Source organism: Hoplias malabaricus, chromosome 11, assembly GCF_029633855.1.
Source record: "Hoplias malabaricus isolate fHopMal1 chromosome 11, fHopMal1.hap1, whole genome shotgun sequence".
Lineage (NCBI taxonomy): Eukaryota > Metazoa > Chordata > Actinopteri > Characiformes > Erythrinidae > Hoplias > Hoplias malabaricus.
Genome location: NC_089810.1, coordinates 22,540,982 through 22,562,549, shown reverse-complemented (window position 1 = coordinate 22,562,549; position 21,568 = coordinate 22,540,982). Strand labels below are relative to the sequence as shown.

The 21,568-nt window shown below is 38.0% G+C and overlaps 1 protein-coding gene across 1 annotated transcript; it reads left to right on the top strand.

The window, feature by feature from the left end:
- Positions 1 to 1,854: 1,854 nt before the first annotated feature.
- ampd3b (adenosine monophosphate deaminase 3b) lies at positions 1,855 to 21,459 on the top strand. The gene is made up of 16 exons (XM_066685040.1): positions 1,855 to 2,046; positions 3,138 to 3,222; positions 13,067 to 13,289; positions 13,375 to 13,540; positions 13,937 to 14,102; positions 14,695 to 14,914; positions 15,099 to 15,228; positions 15,351 to 15,545; positions 15,631 to 15,762; positions 16,731 to 16,894; positions 17,049 to 17,175; positions 17,508 to 17,671; positions 17,958 to 18,078; positions 18,324 to 18,497; positions 19,074 to 19,184; positions 20,241 to 21,459. The coding sequence occupies exons 2-16, from the start codon at positions 3,141 to 3,143 to the stop codon at positions 20,415 to 20,417; spliced, it is 2,352 nt and encodes a 783-aa protein (XP_066541137.1). The 5' UTR covers positions 1,855 to 2,046; positions 3,138 to 3,140; the 3' UTR covers positions 20,418 to 21,459.
- The last annotated feature ends 109 nt before the right edge of the window (positions 21,460 to 21,568 follow it).

Sequence of the window (21,568 nt, the reverse complement as noted above, 5' to 3'; positions counted from 1 at the left end):
GTGGAAATAGAATTATGTTCAAGATTAAAGTATTATTTCGCCACCTTAACTCGTAAATGAGTTTCCGGGTGTGACGCGATATGTCGTCTTTTATTGTGAATACCGCTCAAAATATCAACTGAATTGATTTTCTGTAGCTGAGTTACAAATATTCAAACCTACCTTAAAATTCAGCCTGAAACATAAACTCGTCAGCTCTCACCCATAAAGTGTACAATTGTAATTGGAATTTCCACCTGAAGAATCTGAGAGAGCAGTCCATTGGTTTAAAACGGTCGGCGCACAGTGCGCTGGTCTGAATAATATCTAACGTTATAATCTCCTTTATCTGATTTTAAATTCACAGGGAGTTCTGGAGAGTTGCTTGTACTAATATATACATATATATATATCAGTGGCGATTGCTCTAAGACTGCAAGGGAAGCTCAGCTTCCCCTAAAATGTAAAAAAATAAGTGATCAAATATATACTGTTGTGTGTACATGTCATTGAATAAATATGCACTACAACGCGCTCAACTTTTGTTCAGAATCAGCTTCTTATCACTGGTAAAGACGCGGCTTTTCTCTCAATCATTCGCGCAGTTTCACAGTGATTTAAACAGGGTTCAATAGCGAAGCAGCCAAGTGCAGGGAAACGAGACGAGTGATTGGATAAATGCTGGGCTTTGTCCCGCCCATCGGACTCTCAGCGTCTCTGGGGGTCTATGGGGCAGTGGGCTGGCCTCGGCTGGCCCGGATGCTCAGCTTCTGCATGCTGATTGGATGATCTGTCTGAGGCGGAATGCCTTTTTGATTGACAGCGAAATGAGCGAATCAGCGATCCTTTGGTGTAGAGATCCGTGGGAGCACAGGCGGACACACTTCACATGGGCCAAGGCCGTTTAAGCAGCCTAGCTCTGCGGGCCATTGAGAGGAAACTAGTCAAGTCCCTGGAAAAGACGCCTTGTTGGTACGACAGGGTTAAAAAGCATTTTCTTAAAAAGGAATGGAGGGTAGAATTTGTGTATAAATAAACCGACACATTTTATGATGTAGGCCGAAATTGAGCTTCCCCTCCTTGAAAGACCCGCATCCGCCACTGATATATATACTGTGCTGTATTATAATGATTTATTAGTCCAATTTACAAAGAATAACAAAACGAATGAAAGAAAAGTCCTAAACTGTGATATTAAAAAAAACGCAAATGGACAACTTTGCCCTCAGTTGACCAAACGTGCTCCACTACTATCAGGGAGCAAAGTGCACAAATGAGTATTTAAAAATGTATTTATTATTTTTTTGGCTGGTCCGTATTACAAATTCCATATCAATATGCAGCCAGTAGAGGGAGCGCCAGCCTCTTCTAAGCTTCTGGACGCGACGCCATTTCCCTCTCTAACAATAAGCAGTGTTTTCATGTTGTTTTGTTAAAAGTAAACCTACAGAGCCGCGTAGAATAAACCAGACCTCAAGTTTTAAATATTAACACTGTTATGTTTATTTTTTTATAAATACCTCCCACACTTTCGTACTTTTATTTATTCCTTATAATGATTATCATTTATTTATTTATTTATTTATTAAATTTTGCTAATCTGGAGCAAAACATATAAGAAACATATGTTGTCATTTACGGTGCTGTGCTCATCTGAACCAGCCGAGTTCTTTCAGGGTGCACTTGACAGTTACATGGGGAAGTGTGTCGTTATAAAGTAGCTCCTGTTTCCTGGCACTATTGCGAGATTTTGACAGGAATTTAGAAGATTTCTTCTACAAATATGTTTATTGGAGGAATCGTTTGAGCCACTCCCACAGTGAGAGGACAAACTTGATGCATTTTTCTGTTGACTTCTGTACCTTTTAAAAGCTGGCTCACTTGTCGCAGAGAGAGAATTAAAGCTGTGTTAAAGCCACTTGTAAAACAGCTGTTATCACTTAAAGCTAGCAGCTTATCATCAGCCCCAAGGAAGTCACACAAGGGACCCTGTATAAGGAGGAGACAGACAGAGACAGACACACAGTACACAGTACACATACAGGAAAGGCTTCTAGAGAAGAAGAGGTGAGTAGGTCTATGTTGCTGTGACATAAGTTTCAGTTTCTAATCCAGTCTGCTGCATAAAGATAAGAGCTAGCTTCTGAAGTGTATATTTGTAATGGAGTGTGGAGTTTGTCCTTTTGGACAACAAAAGTGCCTTTTAAAATGCCAAGGATGTGGCTATTTTGTTTGAAATATGTACTGCCAGTATGCTTTAGAACCTCACAGCGAAAGCATGCTTGAAATTCTCTACTTTAGTAGGATCTGCAAGTCTCAGCGTGTTCACTAAACATACCTACATTATACTCCTCTTCATCTTCTGTTCTTCTCATGCTATTAAATATGTGCCTTTACTTAAGAATACAAATGACAGTGTTTGGCTAAGTAGTGTTTTTTAAGGAAGTTAATAGACTCTACCCTTGGCAAGCCAATTACCACCAATTTTTGCCATGGCAAAAAAAGGAATAACATTTCTAAGAAAAACTGTGTATATGTGCAAGTATAAGAAATAAATTGCTCAAACTTTTCTTTTACACTGAGGACTGCTGGATGTAACATTTCATGGCACTTGCCCTCATCTTAAACAGGAAGTTAACTGGTGTTCAGTGTGGTAAAATGACTAAGATGTACTCAAACTCACACTAGCCTCACACAAAAGTTGCATTTTCCTTTTCCTGTTAGCTGACAAAACGGGAACTTAGCTTTCACTACCTGCTAACATGATAAATATTTATGACTTGACATCTTTATGGCTTGAATCTTTATGACTTTATGAATTGTTAATCAATTACAGGAGTATTCAGTTGCGTACACTCCTATTTATATAATATTTAAAGTCCTATTTTTAAAAAATAAATTCTTCACTGTAAGGTGTCTAAATTTAACTGCAAATGTCTGATCCAAAGCATATGCACACCATTTATTGTTTGACTGAGGCCAGTTGAACACACAAACTAAGGTGTGCTCTGACTGGAATAGAGAACATTGATCCACACTAGCCCTTTGTTGTAAAAAAAAAAAAAAAAAAAAAAAAGTGGGACATCCCTTATCTAAAAGTACATCAATAAGTTATATGTCAATTCTTTGATCTCTCTTCTTATGCATTCCTTTGAAAGATCATGGAACAAAACCCGCTAACTGTGTTGAGGAGGAAGACAAACCCTCTGAACAAGCAACAGTCCACTCCTGCTTTGGGAAAGGGTAAGTGCACAGACAACAAACATTTACAAATAGTACAACAGGAAGAGAGATACCAACTTGTACATAAACCACACACAGCAGGCTGTAGTGGTAGATTTCATATTCTGCCCAATTAGTAGGTCTGAGGGTTTCTTCCTTTTTTTTTTCTCTTTCCCCTTTTTTCCTCCCATGTCACATGTCTGAGAGCTGTCTTTTTATTTATATTCTAAATCATTCACAGTTGTCATATCTTAAGTGGGGATGTTTATCTTATTAACACACACTAGTAATCTGGGAGTATGACATGCTCCGGTCAATGTTGAAGCAAAAAATCCCAATATATGATGTGCTTATTGGGGAAAATAACACCTTGTGATGAATTAACAAAATATATAGCAAAATTTGTTAGGTTAAGCCCTGCCTTCTACTTAGATCGGGTAAACTGCTTATAACTGTGAAAGTATAGACTGATAGGATTTACTGAACAAAAACAAGGTTAAAATAAAAAAGAAAGAATAGGTTTGTGGTGCCTGTGCAACAATTTCTGAGGCTGTTGTGCCTTTTTTTGATACAATGCTCAATTCATCCAATGCAGTGGTTACACCTGCAGTAAGGAAATGGTGCATAAGGCAAATATACTAGTGTTAAATGTCTTATAGAGCTTTATTGGATTTTTTTTTAAATAAAGATGTGCTAGTCACACTATTTATAAAAGCTAAAGGCCTATAGTGAAGGTTTAAATTGATGTTTTTTCCCCAAAAGGATTCAACTTGAAAATAAAATGTGATTTCTGAAATTCTGTCCCCTACTTTAATTGTTAGCAGTTAATCCAGTGTGTTAACCCACTGCCACAATGGGCTGTTGCCTTGATGATTTTCTTTGCTGGTTTAACCGCTGTTTGTGACTAGTGACTCCGTTATTAGTTAATTTGTTTTTCTATTCTATTTTTCCCACATAAATTCTTATGCAAACAAATTAGCCTCTATTTTGCCTAGCAAATTTTAATTACATTTAAAGTGACCTCAGGGCTTTTTTTTTTTCCCTCTTCCTCCTCTCCCCCCTCTGTGATCTGCATAAGTCTGAGGAAATGAGTTTTCTGATTTTATGCTGCGTCTTACTTCCATAGCAGACACTATTTACTGATTTGTCCAGCCTCCTTGTCAGTGTCTCTCCGGTCACACCACTGGGCCCGTGTTTGTGAGAGGGCAAATATGAGCTAAAACTGAATAAAACGGAACGAGCACAGAGTATAAGAGTACTGATTAAATATGGAGAACCACATGAACACTATGTTTCTTGATGTATTTTGACAAAAGCTTGTCATAGATGTTTCAATAAGGCCCCAGAACTGTTTACTTGTGGATAAAGGGATCTAGCCTGTCCCATTTAAGACATTACTAACAGGAAAGAAATCATGGCTGTATTTACAGATATCAAGACAAAAACATTCTGATTGGAAAGTTTTATTATAAGGTATTTAAACAATTTTCCAACTATAATTCACAAATGAAATTTAAATTAAGATTAAATACAAATGATGATGATAAAAACATTTAAATATAAAAATAACAAGGTTTTAGAGAAATGGATAGTTATAAGAAGACAAAGGCCTTTAGGGCTGCTCCTATGCAGTAATTTAGCTGCAGGCCTAATGTACAGTCATGCACACTTATCAGCAAATGTCCAATAGCCACAAAAGCCTAATTAAGGGCAGAGAAAATAACCGATTTTTTTTTTTTTTATTAACTGGAAAATGAAATGGCTAAGCTGAAACGTTACTGTAGTAATCTTGTGAATATTCATTCATTCATTCTTTGTCTGCAACTGCTTATCCAGTTCAGGGTGGTGGTGGGTCACGGGGAGAACACTGCTGTGCCACCATTCTGCCCTTCTTGTGAATATGTACTTTTTAGTAACTTTAGTAAACACTGAACAATAGTGTTCTCAGTGAATGGGTGGGACTAGGTACTTAGTACATATAGTATAAAATGAGTAGGCCTGTGAATTTTCTGCTTAGAAGCCTGAACACAGGGAAGAGTTCACTTGGTTCAAAATTACAATGCAATGAGTAACTGTGCCAGAGGGTGTGTTTTTTAACAATGGCGTGCTATATATAAATAAATGCACAGACTGAGCATCAGTGTAAAACATTAGTATAAGTGTGCTAAGTAGCTGTTTTTGAGGTAACGCTGAAAAGCCATGTTCCAAGAACAGCTGCAATGACCCATTGTTGCAATGAATTGTATTGTTTTCATATTTTTTTTTTATTGTAATGTTATTTTTTAATATGTTGGTACAGTAACCAACCGAAATGTTGCCATATCATTTAATGACAAAGACATTTTTGGGACTGAAGACTAGTCCCACACAGTCCCACACAGTAATGAGGTGTTTCGGGTGTTTTTCCAATTCTACCTGAAAACAAGTTTTAATGTGTGCAACACAACAAGTTATTTGTAGCATTGGGTGTGTCAGCGTGTCATTCTTTGTTGAGGCATGTCAGGACTGTAGTCATGCTAATCCTACTCAACACCTGATTCTTCCAATGATATGCTTTTGTAATGTGTGCAAAATATTTCGGTGCACCTTTTAGCGTTAATGGTGCAAGGGGCACTGGGAAAAGTGAGTACCATGAATGACCCTGGTTTTAGAGTTTTTCCTTAAAGTCTGGAAGATCATTTTCTTTATTCTATAGCACAGTTCACACATGCAGTTCTTTTAAAAACTACTTGAAATATTTACACAGTAAATATAAGGCATCCTTTTGGCACAGCAAAGTTGTAACTGGCATTTGTGGATGTGGCTATGTAGTGCTTGACAATGGATGGCCAATGTAATCCTGAGTCCATATGATTGTATTGATTAGAAAAGAATGATTGTTCTTTATGCAGTCTGAGATCATGGTTATTCAGCTTAGGCCTGCCCCACTTTTATTACACACTTACATTTCTGCACAATCTGTGAATCTTTAGATTATTCTTGGCACTGTAGACAGTGGTGTTTGCAAATCTCTCCCTTTTTAAAAATGCCATTTAGCTTTTCTCCTGGATGATGCATTGTACCAAATCATTATCAAAATGACCTGTTGAAAACACCTGTTTCAAAACACAATATTAGCATGGTCTTAAATATCTAATATTATATAAAGTTAACCAGACAAAACACAAAATCTTGGATTCATCTGACTGCCCTGAAATACAAGTCAAGGGGTGTGTGGGTGTTTTAAAGCATTCTGCATGTAATTCTAGCTTTTTCTTATTTGGGGTATTAAGTAAACAATGTGCATTCCAGACAAAGATAAACAATTTGGTTTACTTTGCAGTTGCAAGCTCTGTGTTTTGACATGGGAATATGGCCTACATTTTAAAGTAGTTTTACACATACAATTCAGGCATGCTCTATGCTGTAACTGGTACATTTTACACTAAAATAATATTCATAAATTTGTAACCAAAAGAATTAACAGTAACAACACGGTCTTCAAACAAATTCTAAAGTCTGAGGCTATGAACTAGTAAGTTATATGGTTTATTGACACTCAGCCTGGCTTCAACTCCAGTTGCTGTTGGTAAAGTTCAGCTTCAAATAGCTAAACTGGGTTTGCTCACATCTATTAACTAGTTATATATTAAAGACCTGGAGTAACAGGCTGCATTAAAAATCTGAGTTAAGTTGGATGTAAGACTATATATATATTTGGTTAACTTGCTGTTTAATCTTCTGTTAAATTCAAATTAAGGCAACTAGGTTTCTTTGTATTGTTACTGTTTTAAATAAAACAAAACCCTTTTAGAATAAGAAATTTAAAATTGATGCCAAGTCCTGTTTTATTAGTAGGAACTGTCAAGAATAATGAACAGACCTGTTTACGTATTTAAAATGTAATCTGCCTATATTTCTAAAGCTTTCTCATTTGTTCTAAAAATGTTACTCTAGTCAATATACTTAGTGGTGAATATCTTGTGGCAGATAAACTATTATCTGCTGCAAGATAATATGTATAATAATAATAATTAGATAGATAATGAAGTTTTTATTCACATGCAAAATGTATTTGGCAGGGTTAACTTTCCAGTTAGAAACAAGAGATGATATCTGCTTTCAGTTTGTTGAGGAAGGAAATGAGGGCAAGTCAGTGTGAATGTGTATGAATTGAAAGAAAGAGGAGGGGAAGGTAAAGTTTAGCAAGAGAAGGAGGTTGGTGCAGGCCATTGTGGGATGGTCAGGTGGACAGCCAAATCTACGTGTTTAGGCGGAGTCATATTTCTCCCAGTTGTTTCCTTGGAAACTTTGGAAAGGCTAAGAGCTAAATCAAACGCCCTGTCCTTGCACTCACTTTCATTAAACCCTACGTACACCACAAGGCAGTCAACCAAAGTGAGCTACAGCATATCCAGGTAAATGTCTTTCTTACTGAAGGCCAAAATCTTTATATCTGTATAGAAGTAGCATTACAGTGTGTCTAGAATTCCTTCAGATGGTGTTTGCCTGTAGAATTCCTGGGGCGTTGTCTGTAAATGTGGAGGCATAGTCACTCAGTGCAGGGCTGTTCAGCACTTGATGAAGAATAACAGTCCTGTGAAAGCAGGGAAAGTGTGACGGGGTCATTTATTTTAAGCTTACAGCTCATCGTGTCTCTCCGCCATATATTCAAGGTCAGAAAAGAGCTAATCCTGAATGCAGCATTGCAATGCAGACTGGGTTAGGCATTATGAACAATGTATTCTGCAATGATATGTTTGTACCAGTGTGTTCTTTATAGATGGTGAATTTGACTGGATTAGATGAAAAGTAGTAATGATGCACATAGAGAGTAAGTGGAAGCTGTCAAAAGTAGAGAAGTAAAATTATATACTAGGTCAAAAATAATGAATAAGCTGTATAAAAGTTATTGTGGACTGCATATAAATGCCAAGTTGTGTGCACAGTAGGCCTCGGTTTGGGCAGGCTAACTTGGTTCCTATAGTTTTGCCATGAAGTATGATAGCAATGCAAATAAGATATAATTTTTGCATAGTAAAATCTGTCAGAGATAAGTATTGAAATGTACTTCTTTAGAACGTTGTTTCCTTGGTTACAGAAACCTACCTCCCTTTTTTGTATTTGCTTTTGCGTTAGTGCTCATAATGCTAATATTTACAAATAAATTTTTTACATTGTTGGCTATTTAATTTTTTTAAAATCTTATACGCTTCGAATTTGTTGCCACCAAACTTCAAACAAGTTTCAAAAATTTGTTCTCATCATGACACGGTCAGTTCTTGCTCAAAATGCTAAATTTTTACACCAAATTGATCCCTGAGTGTCTACAGTATGTTTATTGGTAGAGGGTTTTTTGTGCAATTATTTCATTATACAATGAAATTTGTCTTCCGTATTTAACCCATCTATGGCAGTGAACACACGCACAGTAGTGCACTAGGGGCTGTGAACACACCCCGAGTGGAGGGCAGCCATCCCCATTGCCCGGGGAGCATTTGTGGGGGTTTAGTGTCTTGTTCAAGGGCACTTCAGCCATGGATGTTCCTGCCTTTCCTGGGGATCGAACCGGCATTCTTCTGCTACCAAGCCTGGTCTCTAACCATTAGGTAAAGGCTGCCCCTTTTATATTAAAAAAAAAAAAAAGACTTAATTTGAGGTGGAAATCTAAATAAAATGAGCATATTAAGGTGGAATTTTAAGGAAGGTGTCAAAGTATATTGGCAGTCTTTTTAAGCTAGTGGTATTTTAAAGGTAGTATTGGATAGATCTGTAAATTTAACATTAACTATTAAGCAGCATATAATCTAATGTTGCAATATGTGACAGCCAAATTCACAAAAGTTCATTAACTTTCACGCTCTAGTTGTAATTATAAATTATGTGCAAAAGTGTCCACAGTGGTGTGTGAGAGCAACTGGGTGAATGTGTGGTGCCGTCTGATGGTTACTGTCTTGCAGCCAGTCATTCAGATTGGGCTTGGACCCACCATGACCCTGGGCTGTATATAGTTGCAAAATCTAAATTTATAAATAAAAATTTAAATGGATTAATGTATAACTGGTACTTATAGGGGAGTAAAATTACGCAGATAAAGTAGCATATTCCCATTCCAGCAGTTAGCTGTGTGGGGTAAGGACACCTTGTCCCCACAAAGTCAGTGAGCTTGCTTCATGCTCAAGCTCTGTTACAGAGTACAGAACGTCAGGGAAATGGAACCCTGTATCTACCCCAGTTCTGTTAGCTGCCAGCATTTCAGGTTTCTCTTATTTGTCACTCACATCTCCAGAGGATTGCCATTTGTGACATATCGGAAGGGCTCAGTGTCCTCTCTCAATATGACAGTGTCAGCCTCTTTAAATAGAGAACTAGGTGATATTTAAGACAGTAACCCACTGGAGCAGGCTCCCATACACAGACAAGAAACGATCGGTATCAGACCGCAACAAGCTACTCCAGTACAGAGTCCCAGGCAAACACAAACAGGCACTGATGGCCACAGAAGGTAAGAGACTGTGCGCCCCTGCAGTGGACGACAGTAGAGCTTGTTAAATAGAAATATAAGGATCAGTTATGATCAGTAGTATGGGAGATTGTAAATCAAAACAGTGTTAAAAATGACTTTTCCTCCGTGTAAAGTTGGTACATTGAGGTGAAGTGTTTTGAAGCAGCCCACCTGATGAAATAAAAAATAAATCACAATACACAGCATTACATATTCTTTACCAAGTGAAAGATTGTTGTATTTATTTTGTTAACCAGAGTGATCACAGATTTAAAAAAAGAAAAAAAATTACAACCAAATCTTGGTTAAGAAGGCAGCACAAAACGACCAACAGGACAACTATTAATAAACTATTGTAAATTCATGACCAGAGCAAGGAATATTTTTCAGCAGCTACATTAAAATCATTATGCTCTCATTTGATTCTCAATCTCATCACGGGGCGGCACGGTGGCGCAGCAGGTAGTGTCGCAGTCACACAGGTCCAGGGACCTGGAGGTTGTGGGTTCGATTCCCTGTCTGAGGAGTGACTGTCCCCGTGTCCGCGTGGGTTTCCTCCGGGTGCTCCGGTTTCCTCCCACAGTCCAAAAACACACGTTGCAGGTGGATTGGCGACTCGAAAGTGTCCGTAGGTGTGAGTGAATGTGTGTGTCTGTGTTGCCCTGTGAAGGACTGGCGTCCCCTCCAGGGTGTATTCCCGCCTTGCGCCCGATGATTCCAGGTAGGCTCTGGACCCCCCGCGACCCTAAATTGGATAAGCGGTTACAGATAATGGATGGATGGATGCTCTCATTTGGTTTTTTTTTTTCACTCTCATATGGTATTATCACATTTGTGTGACTAATGAATTTTTAACAAATTTCAACCTCATTTTTAATTCTGATTTGTTTTCCTTTTAAAACTTTATGGACTAAAACACATCCTTTAAATTTGCCATTACTACTACAGACTGAACAGGTAGCTATGTTTGTCTTTTTGTGTGGGTCATTCTTTTGACTCTGTTTGTGGCAGAATATATCCAGCAAGTTTAGGGCCCATTAAACTATATCAATACCCATCTCTTCTAGACAATCTAGCAGCATATAGAGAGTCTACCTGGAATGCAGGCTTCATAGATGTGCTGCACTGGGAAGTCTGGAAGTGTCCCTCTCATTTTCAAACCTTCTGCTGGAAAGTGCCAAGATTGTTGACGGGGTTACATTGGGTCCTGTTACATGTCAACAAGCAGTGAGAGTCAATAGAGAGGCATCTTCGCCCTCAGTCTTCCAGTCTGTTCTTCATCTGGATGAACTAATGTTTATAACAGCTTGACAACGTTTTAAAATCCTTAAGCGTTTCCTACCTTTTTTAGCCTTTATACACAGGGCATCTAAAATGTGACTAAAGTGGTTCGGGAACTTGGTTTCAAACCCTGTATAAAGATCCAGACAACTTCTATGAAAGCCAAAGAAAAATAAACTGCTTCAGAGATTTGTACTGTCATGGAAAATCAAACATTTTCAAGCACTGCATGCCAGTAATATCTGGAATGAAGTACATGGGAACTGGAATGGTACCAGAGCACAAGCAGTGTACAGGCCAGTAGATAAATATATACACTATATAAAGACAGGAAAAGTGCCCAGATCAAGTGCTTGGTCTAACCTCATTCATTTGGAATGCATGGCCAACTGTGTCATAACATTTATGACCATTCATAATATTTACATTATAACCTGCCTAGTGTAAACTATCTTGAATAGTACTAGAGCACAAATGGTATTGTGTGTGTGTGTGTGTGCGCTTACTGTCCCTACTGCACTCATGCATCAGTTTGTTTTCACTGCTACAGAGGGGTTAAATGTATATGTACTGTTCTAAGACAGTTAAATCATGTTTACATTATGAAATTATGCTAATCAAAAAAATGTAGACTGTCACACTTGGACACTATTAGACAAAAATTAGTTAATTAGTCAAAATTAAGGGTTCAAATAATTATCCCCTGTCAGGAGTTGGCATGTTGATATTGCATTTATTAAATTGTTCTACCAATCTATTTTACAGTAAGAAAAACACTTGAACACAGCATGTCAAACTGATATACATCTCTGTAAATGTCTGTACTCTTATTGCCCATTGATCATACTTCCCTTTTTATACAAGCAGCGTTAACGTCTTTTTAAGAGCCCTCACACCTCTCTGAGTGCTAACTTACACGAGTAAGGCGTGAGGGACACTTGGGCTGTGGTGCTTAGAGCACGGCCAAAGCTAACAGCAATGCGCAGCCTGGCACTTAATAAAGCATTACGTCTTTTTGAGGGTGGGTCCCAGGGGACTCAGGAATGCCAGCGAAGGCTGTGTCATGATGTTTACAGAAACCAGACCTGTGTACACAAACTGAAAGTTGATCTGTATTTTGGGACACATGAGGACATATTTACAGCCATGATCTGTGCAAAGTGTTTGGAGATCTTGCATCACATACTTAACCTAACCCTATGTTTCTTCCACATTCTTTGGATCATATTACTAGCTTTATTCATCGTTTTACTTCCTACTGGGGGAATACTTGATAAGCAACAGGTTGCAATATGCTAATTGGCAGGGAGTATATGAGCTTTGCAAGGGAAACAACATGTAAACATGCTGTGTTCAGCAAGAACTTCACCACATAAACAAAATATAGTGCAGTTGAGGACATGTAAATATAATATATACATATGGACTATACACTGTAATTTCAAGATACATTTTTCTTAACTTTAAAATAGAAAATCGTACTGTAGTCAATATTGCGACCAGTATTCCATTCTTTATGTAAGAAAACAATATAGATGTAAAGCAGTACATGAAAGTGTGAACCCTGTAGAATTTTCTATATTTCTGCATACTTTAGGTTAAAAGTTCTTTAGTACAGTTGGTATTGTAATTATGTACACCAGTGGCGATTGCTCTAAGACTGCAGGGGAAGCTCTTTGTAAAAAAAATAATAATAATAAGTGATCAAATATATACCGTTTGGTTTACATGTCAATGAATAAATACGCGCTCAACTTTTGTTCAGAATCAGTTTCGTATCGCTGGTAAAGACGCGGCTTTCCCGCAGTTTCACAGTGCTTTAAACAGTGCGGACGCTGAGTGTCCACAGAGTTGAATAGCGAAACGAGACGAGTCATTGGATAAATGCTGGACTTTGTCCCGCCCATCGGATGCTCAGCGTCTATGGGGCAGTGGGCTGGCCCGGACGCTCAGCTTCTGCATGATGGTTGGATGCGCTGTCTGAGGCTGAATGTATGAAATGTAAAATAATAGTCACTTTCATTTTATTAAAAAAAAAATAAAAAACTTGCTATGTTTTCAGTGTTTCTTCCTCCATCTCCAACTTAATTTGTTTTGCAGACATGCCGCGGCTTTTCCAGAAGATGTCCTTCCATGATATGGATGAGAGCGTGAAGCGGCTCGCTGAGAAAGTTTATGCTTCAGCGATAAAGGAGGAAACCACCAGGGATGCCATGTCCATGTTTACAGTGCCTGAAGACTGTCCCATTGGCCTACACCAGGCCAAGGAGCAGGAAATACGCAGAGAACTGGCTGAGGAAAATTCTGCAGAGACTGTAAAAAGGTAGGAGCACTCAGAGTATGAGTAAGGAAAGATCTGCTCAGTAAGCTGTGGTGTTTGTCACTTATATTGATTTGGCCTTCTCTAGGAAGAAGAGTTTTAGACTGATGAGGTCCCAGTCAATATCCCTCCAGATTCCTGGAGCTGCAGACTGGGCCCTGCCTATGCTCACTCCTGAAACTATCGAACCCCCCATCCCAGACAACATCCCAGAATACCAGAGGGTCACTATCAGCGGAGACTACTGTGCAGGGGTAATTTGTTGAGTTCAACCTCAAATGTCTCATGTCCGGCAAACCTGGAGCCAGAAGTTGTTCGTCTTCACATAGCTAAATTTAATCATCTTGCTTTCAGTAGTCTGTTTTGCATTACAGCTGATGTGTCCTCTTTTTTATTTTTTTTTAAAGGTAAATTGAAACTCACTGCAATGTCCAGTATTAATAATTGTATTTTTCTTTTCATCAGTTCCTAGACTTGGAATTGGTTTAAAATAACGTGAATTGCATTAGTATACATTAATCTCTACTGTTGTGTATGTTTTATAATATTAGAATAAGTATTTAAGTATAATGTGGAATACACAATCAAATTATTAGTAGAACACAATTAGATTTATTTATTTATTTTATGACTCTGCCATTTTATTCCAGATCACAGTGGAAGACTATGAGCAGGCAGCAAAAACTCTGTTGAAAGCATTGTTCATCAGAGAGAAATATTGTCGTCTGGCATATCATCGTTTCCCTAGGACCACTGCCAAATTTATAAGAGCTGCCAATAATGAGCAATGGAGCGAGGAGGAAGAAGTTCTGCCAGGTAAGCAGCTTAAAAGAGCAGACATTTTATGCAGTGACTCTTCTTCATGTCATGAAAAACCATTATACCAGGGGGGGTCAAACCAAATCCACGGAGGGCCATGTGGGTGCAGGTGTTCTTTTCAACCATGCAAAAGCCCCACACTACTGAAAGTCAAGATCTATTAATTAGATCCAATGATTTAAAAACGGGTGGAATGAGGTGTGGCTTCTGTGTGGTTGGAAAGAAAAACTGCACCCACATGGCCCTCCGTGGATCTGGTTTGACACCCCTGCATTATACGTATTAACATCTAGTGCTCTTGATGATAATGATGAAGGATCATTCCCAAGTGGGTTACTACAAGGCACTACAAAGCAATTTGATTCTTTATTGCTGGTTAGTTGCAATTTCCAAAATTAAATATATATAATTACTATTATAAAAATTGTTTGCTACTTTTAGAATTACTTGTCTTTTAAAAGACGTATTTATTAATCCTTGGGTTAACTGTGATATTCTATATGGTTTATTCATATACAAGTGCAGAAATGAAGCTATTATTTCTTAGGTGTGTAGAAATGTTTGTGTTGGTACCTTCTGTTGATTACAGACACCATTTCTTGCTTAACTGAGGGCCAAGATCCATACAGTGAAATGGACATCCCACAGGACCTGAACTATGCCCTGAAGATGAAGGATGGGATCATATATGTGTACGATGATGCAGAGGCCTTGACTCAGGACAAACCACACTGTTTACCTTACCCTGATTTGGAGACCTTCGCTATTGACATGAGTCATGTACTCGCCATGATTGCAGATGGACCAACGTGAGTGCAATACTCATTATCTGGCTTTACATGTCTCAGAGGAAGAAGAAGCTAGTGTTCACCCTGCCGTCTTAAAAGCATCAAGAGATTGGAGTAGTCTTAACTAATTGGTCTATGCATACTAACTAGTTTGTGTGATTATACTCTGGACTCTGTGTATACATGTCCTTTTGCTTATTTCCAGAAAGTCCTATTGTCACAGAAGGCTAAATTTCCTGATGTCTAAGTTCTACTTGCACGAGATGCTGAATGAAATGGCTGAGCTGAAGGAGTTAAAGGGTGTTCCACACAGAGACTTCTATAACGTCAGAAAGGTATGAAACATAACATAACGACCCAAAAAAAAAAATCCTTCCTTAATAATGTCTTTGTTTCTTTGTACACAATACTCAGTTTGGCAGGAAACTGGATCAGATATGATTTTAATTCTGTTCAGGTGGACACACACATCCACGCAGCCGCCTGCATGAATCAGAAGCACCTGCTCAAGTTCATTCAGGACACCTGTAACACAGAGGGGGAGCGGGTGGTGATGGAGAAGAGCGGGAAGCAGATGACCCTCCAACAGGTGTTTCGGAATCTGCGCATGGATCCTTACGACCTTACTGTGGATTCGCTGGATGTTCACGCTGTACGTACTCATGCACCAGCAAGGATTTCATGCATTTACTACTAACATGGTATAAACATTACTGAGTCTCTTTTATATATCCCAGGGAAGGCAAACCTTTCACAGATTTGACAAGTTCAACTCTAAATACAACCCAGTGGGTGCAAGTGAACTTCGTGAGATCTACCTCAAAACTGATAACTACCTCAATGGAGAGTACTTCGCACGTCTTATAAAGGTAGTGTACTGAACTGATCCAAGCCTTGATGTTAGAATAGAAGAACTACTCATGAAATGCAACCTCAAACACCATTTTAACATTTGTGAGTTACTTAGAGCAACACTTGGTTTTAATTATTTATTTTAAAATTTTAGAATCATTTTGATGCTTCATTGACCTGTAATAAGGAGAATAGAGCCTTTGTCGTTCCTAGTCTGGTTTCAGCACTGCAGAAACTTCTATCCTTTTCCAAAATTTAAAGAATGCAAACTATTGATCCCCCCCCTTAATTTCAAGTCTGTAGTGTTCCTTTAAGAACATGTTAAGTACTAGGAATGGGTATTTCAATCTATATTTGTAATTGATTTTCCATGGCTTTCATTGATAAATTATGTTCTCAGCTGACTAACTGAGCTTGCTGGGTTTCTGCTCTTCTTTACTTATCAGACTAGAACCTAAATATTTTATATTTTTATATACCATTAGGATTGATATGTAAATCACTTCTGAATGATAGTGCCCATTTTTAGAAGCTCTTGGTATAACAGCAATGCAAATGTGCAGAGCTAGACTGCCTTAGGGTAATTAGTGGATATTGTTAATGCATTGTTTGTTGTATCATCCCAAAAAGATTCAAAATGGGCTGTTGTCACAGCTCATTTTGTATATAATGACAGTACGGTCTGAGGCGTTTATATTTGAAGTGTTATATTTTTACAGTGTTAATGCTTATATAAAGTAAACTGTTAGATTAAAAACATTGAGGTGTATGTGATTTTCTGACATGAGATATTTAAACAGATTATTCTAAAATATAATCTTGTTAAAGTTGCTAAAATTATTATGAAAACTTTGCTGGTTATATAGTCCAGATATGACTGGAGCTGCTCTGTGATATGATACTCTATATGAACACTTTGCATGTTGGTGGTGTTTAATGGCGCATGAACTTTAATAATAAATTTCCACAATGTTTGTCTGTATAGGAGGTGGCTCATGATCTGGAGGAGAGTAAGTACCAGTATGCAGAGCCTCGCCTTTCCATATATGGTCGTTCATTAGAAGAGTGGGAGCACCTGTCCAAATGGTTCATCCAGCAGAAGGTTTACTCACCCAACTTAAGGTGGATCATACAGGTGCCAAGGATCTAGTAAGTGTTGGTGTCCTACTTTTAGAAACTGGCATTACAAAAATGTATTTGTGCAGATCTTATGCCAAAACCAAGATGGTACAGACATTAACAATGACGTCAGAATACTCTAACCATATCTGTTTGTAACTTTACTGCATACCTTGTCACTCAGTGACATTTTCAGATCCAAGAAGATAATTACCAACTTTGCCAAGATGCTGGAAAACATCTTTCTCCCTCTGTTTGAGGCAACTGTTAATCCACAGAAGCACAAAGAAATACACATTTTCCTGAAATATGTGAGTACATGCTGCTCTGCTGGTGAAAGGAGATATCATGCTAATGTTCCATGACGTGGTCTGTAGGTGTAGGTATTTAGTTACAATCTTCGGGCTAATCTGTAGCTCTTAAAGTTTTACACACAATCAGAAATGACTAGATTCACAAAAAGTATCAAATGTCAGGATTAACTGTGACTCAGGTTGTATCAGATGTAGAGGTATACCATAGTTTTGTTTGAATATAGTAAAATGAGCCTAAATAATTCACGTTAACAATCTTAGTTAAAAAAAATCCCTGAAATGTTTTACATGTTTGTCATACCTCTATATTTACAATGGTTTGCCTGCAGGTGACAGGGTTTGATAGTGTGGATGATGAGTCCAAACACAGTGATCACATGTTCTCCTACAAGAGCCCCAAGCCTGAGGAGTGGACAGTTGAAGAGAACCCACCTTATAGCTATTACCTCTTCCATATGTACGCCAATATAATGGTGCTTAACAATCTGCGCAAGTACGTTTATCATTACGTTCTGCAAGTCTGCATTCCTCTATAATTTTTAAATAAAAAAATATATAGTGTATATATATATATATATATATATATATATATATATATATATATATATATATATATAGTAAAAATATTTACTATAGCATATCCAGTACATTAGTGTTTGAACTAGATATTATGAACTATTAAGATGAGAAATTATATTTAGTCTTTTGACCAAAATTTTTCATAACTGCAATAATTCATTTTCCTGTTTAATGAAAGACCATATTAAAATGTTTTGCAGGGAGCGTGGCCTCAATACATTTCAGTTCCGTCCCCATTGTGGTGAAGCAGGATCCATCACCCACCTGGTGTCAGCCTTCCTCACTTCAGATAATATCTCTCATGGCCTCAACCTGAAGAAGGTTAGTCTTTTACCTAAGTGCCCATCTACCAGTCTAACAGGATAGGACAGCGTTTGTGTCAATAAAAAAATGAGAGAAGGCCAGCAAAGCCTATCCCTACAAACAAATATAATCTGTTGATAATGGAATGACTTTGTACCACTTTGTGATTGTTTCTGTGTCATATGACAGTTGCCATTCCTTATTCAGCTTTTCAAATGCAAATTAAATGAATGGTGCCAACTGGCACCTTTTCTCCTTCCCAGAGTCCTGTGCTGCAGTACCTCTACTACCTGGCCCAAGTTCCCATTGCTATGTCTCCTCTTAGCAACAACAGCCTGTTCCTGGAGTACTCTAAAAACCCTTTCAGAGAGTTCCTACACAAGGGCCTGTGTGTCTCCCTGTCCACAGATGACCCAATGCAGTTCCACTACACAAAGGTCAGTGACTTGTATTGAATTGATAATAGTACCATGTCTAATTACTGCAGAATGTAAATTCTTACAATTACAGGCCTGAGTTGGTTAAAGATCCTTATTTCTGGACAGGCATTCCAGAGAATCTTAGGGATACATGTTGAAAATGTGTTTTCAATCTGAGATTTTTGTTGTTTTCACTTGTAGTATAATGGTTTATTAAAGGATTCCCTATCATTGGGAGATTACAGTCCGCAGTGATGACCTTGAGCACATTGAGTGGGTAGGATAGCACCCCCCTTCTCAGGATGCTAGCCAATGAGAACATCTGCTAGCTAACATTACAGAACTAGGAAATTGTTGTTTGCAAGCATGTTGACCAGTCCAGTGATGTTGCATTGGAGTCAGTTTGACAAGAAGTTGTAGCTGACATTGCCATCCCAGAGGATGTAGGTTTTGTCTGCACCCTCCAAGCTTGGTGGCATATGTTTGGAGGAGTCTTGGTGAGCAAATTAAATAGTCTGTGGCTAGAGGTAATTGGGTATTGGGATGATTTTTATGGCACAAAATCGTTGTCACTAACATTATGGTGTCCAACAGGAGGCTCTGATGGAGGAGTATGCTATCGCAGCACAGCTGTGGAAGCTTAGTACATGTGATGTCTGTGAAATTGCCAGGAACAGTATCCTACAAAGTGGTCTTTCACATCAGGTAAAACCTCATTAACATATCTACTCTGCTGCATGTGTTCATATATTCAGATAAATCCATACTAATCATTACTGGTCATGAGACAAGATTTTAAATGGAAACGAGAAAAAATAGACTTTCTATTAATTATTTAAAGTGAGTGCAAGATGACCAAATTGTGTAAATGTTTGGACATCTTGGGTCCATCCATGCTCTCTGAAAATTAAAAAAATCTTTGTATCTGTAATAAAGATGGGTGTGCTGATAAGTGGGTAAAGTATTGGCAGAAAAATTCAGGGACTTATTAATGCAGGGACTTAAGTGTTGACAACAATGGCTTTAAGTACTTGGTGTAATAACCCTAATTAAAGAAATTATAATGGAACAATTTAATTAATCCTGTCTGTGAATTCTCTTAAATCTGTATCAATGCCAAATATTTGCTGTGAAAGCTTAAACATTCCCTGACGTCTGTGGTAAACACAGGTGTGTCTGCAGTAATGTTAGGTTACCGTCAGGTTCTCACCAGAAGAATTTGATGGCCTGCCAGTTGTGGGTAGATTTATTTATCTCCTATACTCAAGCAAAGTATTGAATAAAATGAAGGCTCAGGTCAAAGTAAGAGGTGCTAAGCAAAAAAATGATCAATCATGTACAAATACAATAGTATCAAGTCAAAAATGACTTAAATACTTATTAACTTTTAACTTATTGAAGGAAAACTAGGTAGTATTTTTACAGCTTCAAATAATGGAATAGAACCTCTGTAATTGCTAATCCAGACTCGGCTCTACAGAAACTGTACTATGTAACTTGTGAATGGTGCTAGGAATAAACACCCATGCCTTCTGCAACCTTGATTTTAAGACAGAGTTTTAAAAGTGAATTACACTCTGCAACAGTAGGGTGAGCTCTGGAGCAAAAATACCAAATATTACAAAGGCTGTAGTACAGCATCTATCATCACAGGATTTGAAGTAGAGGTCTGCACAGAGAGGGCTGTACGTGGGTGGGATCAAATTAGCAAAGTATTACTATTTCATTTGTAACTTGTCATTTTCTCTTGGCCTCTAACAGGAGAAGAAAAACTTTTTAGGGGAGAACTACCTGCAGGATGGACCAGAGGGGAACGATATTCGGCGTACCAACGTTGCCCAGATCCGCATGGCCTTCAGACACGAGACCCTGTGCAATGAGCTCAGCTTCCTGGTGGATGCAGTGAAGTCTGAGTGTGTTGCTAAACAAGGCGTGTGAACAAGCTGAAATCCACATTTACCTGTCCCTACAATATGCCAAATAGCCAAGAGTCAAGCCAGAAACCACATTAGAAGTGGGATCCTAATGTGAAATAATATCTGGTTGAGGGTGGCTCTGGAACTCCATTGTATCTGTTTAAAAAAAATAAATAAAATAAAATTGACTTCCTTTTAAAAGAAATTATGATTTGAAAAAGTGCTTTAATATACACACCTAGACTCATTGTTCATTTTATAAACTCCACTGCACATGTGGCCTATATTGCACTGTACTGTTAAAGGTGATGAAGCTCTAGAGGATGATCTAAAACTGTGCAGCAACACCTGAAGTGCTGTCTCTGACTTTGCATCTGCAAGGTATACCAACAAGTTAGGTGTTTCCAATACAGTGATCAATCAGTGGACAGTTGTTTAAAAACTCCAGGTGCACTACTATGTCTGATCCACCAATACCAGAGCAACACACCACCACCACATTGCTGAAGCACTGAAAATTATCCAGAACCCAAATAATGCCTGTTCTGTAGAGGTGTTGGCTTTTGAAAAACATGGTGGAGAGGGTAGGGTAACAAAGTATGTAGTGCAACAAAAATGGACCACAGTAGGTAAATGTGGCATAATGTCCTGATAAAATGGGCAATGAGTGTAGAAATATAGAGATTATTTTAATATTGTGACTAATTGGTGTATGCCATGTTCTTGATAGGATTTAAGGTATTTTATTTAAGAAAACTCAATTCTTGCAGTGTTTCAAATGTTTTCTTAAATTGTTTTGAGTATATAATTTGCATGAGTGGGAAGTTGGATTCTACCATGTTAAACTTTTAAGTGTCAGAAGGTGGACATTTGTTACAGTAGACAATGTTTTCTTTTTTAGCATCAGTAGTTTGTGATAAGGTAAAAAAAAACACCACCATGATATTCTTTTTGTGAGGCACACAGTCAATATAGATTAAACGTAGTTTTGTTTGCCTGCATGTGTGTGCAATCTGTTTTTACCTCTTCTCTGAGCTGCATTTTTTAAATAAAGTTTTATACTTGGGTAATATTTCTGGTGATAAAATCTCTTAATATTTCTGTATGGTGACTACATTTAAGATGTTACGATTCACTAAAGTGTAGTAAAGACAGATCTATACCAAATGTATA